This window comes from Panthera uncia (genome assembly GCF_023721935.1).
Source record: "Panthera uncia isolate 11264 chromosome B3 unlocalized genomic scaffold, Puncia_PCG_1.0 HiC_scaffold_1, whole genome shotgun sequence".
NCBI lineage: Eukaryota > Metazoa > Chordata > Mammalia > Carnivora > Felidae > Panthera > Panthera uncia.
Window position 1 is genome coordinate 27,066,283 of NW_026057582.1, and position 3,716 is coordinate 27,069,998.

Below are 3,716 nucleotides of genomic sequence, written 5' to 3' on the forward strand. Positions count from 1 at the left end.
AAGACACTCTCCCCACACAGCCATGGGAAGCTTCTGGACCCAAACCCTATCCTATCGCTCCTGCCAAGACCCCTGAAGCCCCCTCAGACCTAAACAGGGCTGCGTGGTCTGGCCGCACACCCCATCTCACCCCTCCCTCTCTACCCTGAGAGGCACCAGCCTTCTCCCAGGCTCTCAGAGCGAACATCCCTTATCGAGGCCTCTGCCTGAAATGTGTTCCCCTCCCCTTGCCTTGCCAACTGGTCCTCTTCCTTCTATCTCAGCTCCCAAGCCTTCCCTGTACCTTTGTGTCCGTTCCGTGCCTTGCACATTCTTACGCCCCTTGCTGTCCTTCCCCTTCAGGGCAGGTGTCTTCTCCGCCATCGTGAGCTCCGTGAAGACAGTGCATCCTCCTCCCTCTCTCTGCTCCCTGCCTTTCTCACCTTCGTGTCCCCAGTATCTGTACAGTGCCTGGTGGGGAGCTGATGCTCAACCGATAAGTGTGGACAGGATAAATGAATGAACCAACTCTATGAGGTGAGTACTGTGGCTACACCCAATTTGTAGACTACGAAAAGGAAACTCTGAGAAGCTCAGTGGCCATCTCAAGGTCCCACAGCTGGCCAGTGGTAAAGGCAGGGTCCGAGGGCCTGAGTTCTTAAACATTTCCCGTCCTGCATCCAGCACCCTGGACTCAGCATCTATCTGTCTTGCTCGCCCATCAGGCTCTCTGAGGACAGCTCAGCTGGCCCAGGCTCCCCTCCCTGGAGCTGCCCCCAGAACCATGGAGAGTCTGAGTGAACTGCAGAACCCTTTGCTGCCTCGGAGCCCCGCCCCCCTCCATGGCCCTTACCCCTACCCCGAGGCTTCGCCCAGCTGGTCATGCCAGGAGAAGCTCTACTCCTACCTCCTGGGTGGTGCTGGCTCTGCTCGCACCCATCAGCTCCTGGACCCAGGATCCCTGCAGCTGGCCGTGGAGGCCTGGTACAGGCCCACCTGCCTCCTGGGGAGGGACAAGGTCAAGGAAGCCAGGGCAAACAGCTGTGAGACCAGCTTCACAGAGAACAGGGAGCCCCAGGCGGGGCCTACGCTGCGGTCCACAGAACCTGGCCAAGTAGAAGAGGATGTCACCATCCAGACTGTGTCCTACGGGGTTCAAGAGGAGCAGCAGGGCCAGGAGAATGACCAGGAGGAGGAGGAGGAGGTGAGTGCCTGTGTTTCAAATGCAGATTCCCAGGCCAGCCTCTAGGTGTTGACATTCAGTGGGCCTGGCTTGGGGCCCAGGAATCTATGTTACCAAAGGAAAGGTATTTCTGGCACAGATTCTGTCCATACTTTGAGAAACACAAACTTGGGTTGATGACTTAATTTTTTCACGTTTATTTATTTATTTTGAGAGAGAGACAGCGTGAGTGGGGGTGGGGCAGAGGGGAGAGAGAGAGAGAGACACAGAGAGAGGGAAAAAGAGAGAGAGAACGAACCCCAAGCAGGCTCCACACTGTCAGCGCAGAGCCCAGCGTGGGGCCCAAACTCACAAACTGCAAGATGTTGACCTGAGCTAAAGTCAGACACAACCAACTAAGCTACCCAGGTGCTCCAATGGCTTAATTTTGTAATAGCATTTATCATTCTTGTTTTCTTAATTACATAAGTAATTTAAAAATACAGAAAACCGCTGGAAGAGAACATTATTATTTTAGTCGATGATGTTCTAGTCTTTTTTTGTTCAATCTTTTTCTCCCACCCTACTCCCCCCTAAAAAGATCTTGCTGCACATAGTTTTATAACCAGATTTTCCCCTCCAAGCACCATATCTCAGTATAGCTGCACGTAATTTAATATTTGTCTACGAGGTGATTTTTAAGGGTTTCCTGGTATCCCATTGTATGTTCTTCCTTCACTTATTAACCCAATCTCCTGGCCACTGGGCGTTGAGACTTTCTCTTCTTTCCCAATGACTGTCCGATGATACACAAGCCTGCACACTGATACTCGTATTCTTTCTTTGTATGCTTGTGCTAATTCCAAAGGAGGGAATCAGTGGGCCACAGTTCAGGCTTTGGGTAGAGCGGGCCGAGCCCAACCTACACTCCCACCCACAGCAGATGACACTACCTGTGGCCCCACATCGTTGCCACTGGTGATCCTGGGCCCGGTGGCAAAAGCCCACCCGTGTTTTGCAGAGTGATGTGACGTCGACAGACAGTGAAAGTGAAGACAACTTCGTGGCGCTGCCGCCCAGGGATCACCTGGGCCTTACTATCTTCTCCATGCTCTGCTGTTTCTGGCCCCTGGGCATCGCTGCCTTCTACTTCTCCCAGGGGGTAAGAGCACGAGGGGCCCAGGGCATCTGCTCCTGCTCCCTCCCTCCACTGGAGGGCTTGACCCTCCATGCGCAGGACCGGGTCAGAGTCCCGCAGGCTGGGGCTGGGTTCCCAACCGTGGGGACACCCCCTTTCACCAGCACCTCTCTCTCCCTAGACCAGCAAGGCCATCTCCAAGGGAGACTTCCGCCTGGCCAGCACCACCTCCCGCAGGGCCCTCTTCTTGGCCACACTCTCCATCGCCGTGGGCGCCGGTCTCTATGTGGCCGTGGTGGTGGCTCTGGCAGCTTACATGTCCCAGAATGGCCATGGCTAGTAGCCAGCAGGGCCTGGCGTCCTGGCTCCCCTGCTCCGCCTGAGGAGGCAGTGAGGCTTGGGGTTGCAAACTCTCTGGAGAGCCCCGGCCCCTGAAGACAACCCACAATCCTGGCTTGTTGTGGGGAGGCCTCCCAGGCTGCAGCCTGCAGGTCTCCACTGTCACTTCTTCTTGTCCACAGCCCCCAGCCCCAGAGCAGAGTCTGGGACACGACCCTCTAGTCCAGGCTATGTCAGGAAGCAAGAGAGAATAGGGCTGCCCATCAAGCCATCTAGGCAGGACCTACCTCTGGCTTGAGGCCGGCTGGGAGCTCAGCCTATTCTGCCCCCTGCCCCCCACCCCCGCAACAAAGGGTTGCCTGCCCTGCCAGAAGCCCACTCCCCAACTCTGCCAGCCTCTCCACAGAGAAAAAGCAGGAGGTTACTGGGAGATAAAAGGACACCTGGGGGTAGGGGACCTGACCCAGTTCTCTTGGCTAATCGGAGTCTCCACACTGGGGACAACCTGAGCTTCCCCAACTCCACTCTCTGGCCCCATGAGGCCAAGACCCCCCAGCCAACCCGGAGCGAAATACATAGAGACACCGGGACCCCTTGCTCTTTCCGGCTCTCTCCTGCGGGCTTGTAAGACACCATAGAGTCTAGATAGAGAAGAAGAGTCTCAGGCACGTAAGCTCTGCACCCAAGGCAGGGTCTTAGAGCTTCCTTGCGTAGGAACAAAAGACAGATGTAATGACAGAAGTCCTGCAACATTGCCAGACTACTTAGGCCTCCCTGCTCCACCCCAGGTCCTCACCTCCATCACCCTTTTCTGGGCTCCTCCTGGGAGGTCTTGAGCTAATACCATCCCAGAGAGTGTCCTTAGTGCACCAGTCACTGAGCACAGGGCCCTAGATCCAGCCCTGTGGGAAAGCAGCAAGGAGAGACCCTGGGGAGTCATGAGTGTAAACAAGGGGCAGGATAGAGGACTGGCATGGCTGCTGGGCAGCTCAGCAGTGTTCAGAAGGGTTCCTGGAGGAGGTGTTCCTTGAGCAAGGTCTAGAGGGATGAGGAGAATTTATCTAGATTTGTTTCCCCATAACCCTTAGTATTCATGAA

At 55.6% G+C, this 3,716-nt stretch overlaps 1 protein-coding gene across 1 annotated transcript; it reads left to right on the forward strand.

The window, feature by feature from the left end:
• Window positions 1-627: 627 nt before the first annotated feature.
• On the forward strand, window positions 628-2,619 carry SYNDIG1L (synapse differentiation inducing 1 like). Its single transcript, XM_049612505.1, has 3 exons — window positions 628-1,183; window positions 2,163-2,303; window positions 2,461-2,619. The coding sequence occupies exons 1-3, from the start codon at window positions 764-766 to the stop codon at window positions 2,617-2,619; spliced, it is 720 nt and encodes a 239-aa protein (XP_049468462.1). The 5' UTR covers window positions 628-763.
• The last annotated feature ends 1,097 nt before the right edge of the window (window positions 2,620-3,716 follow it).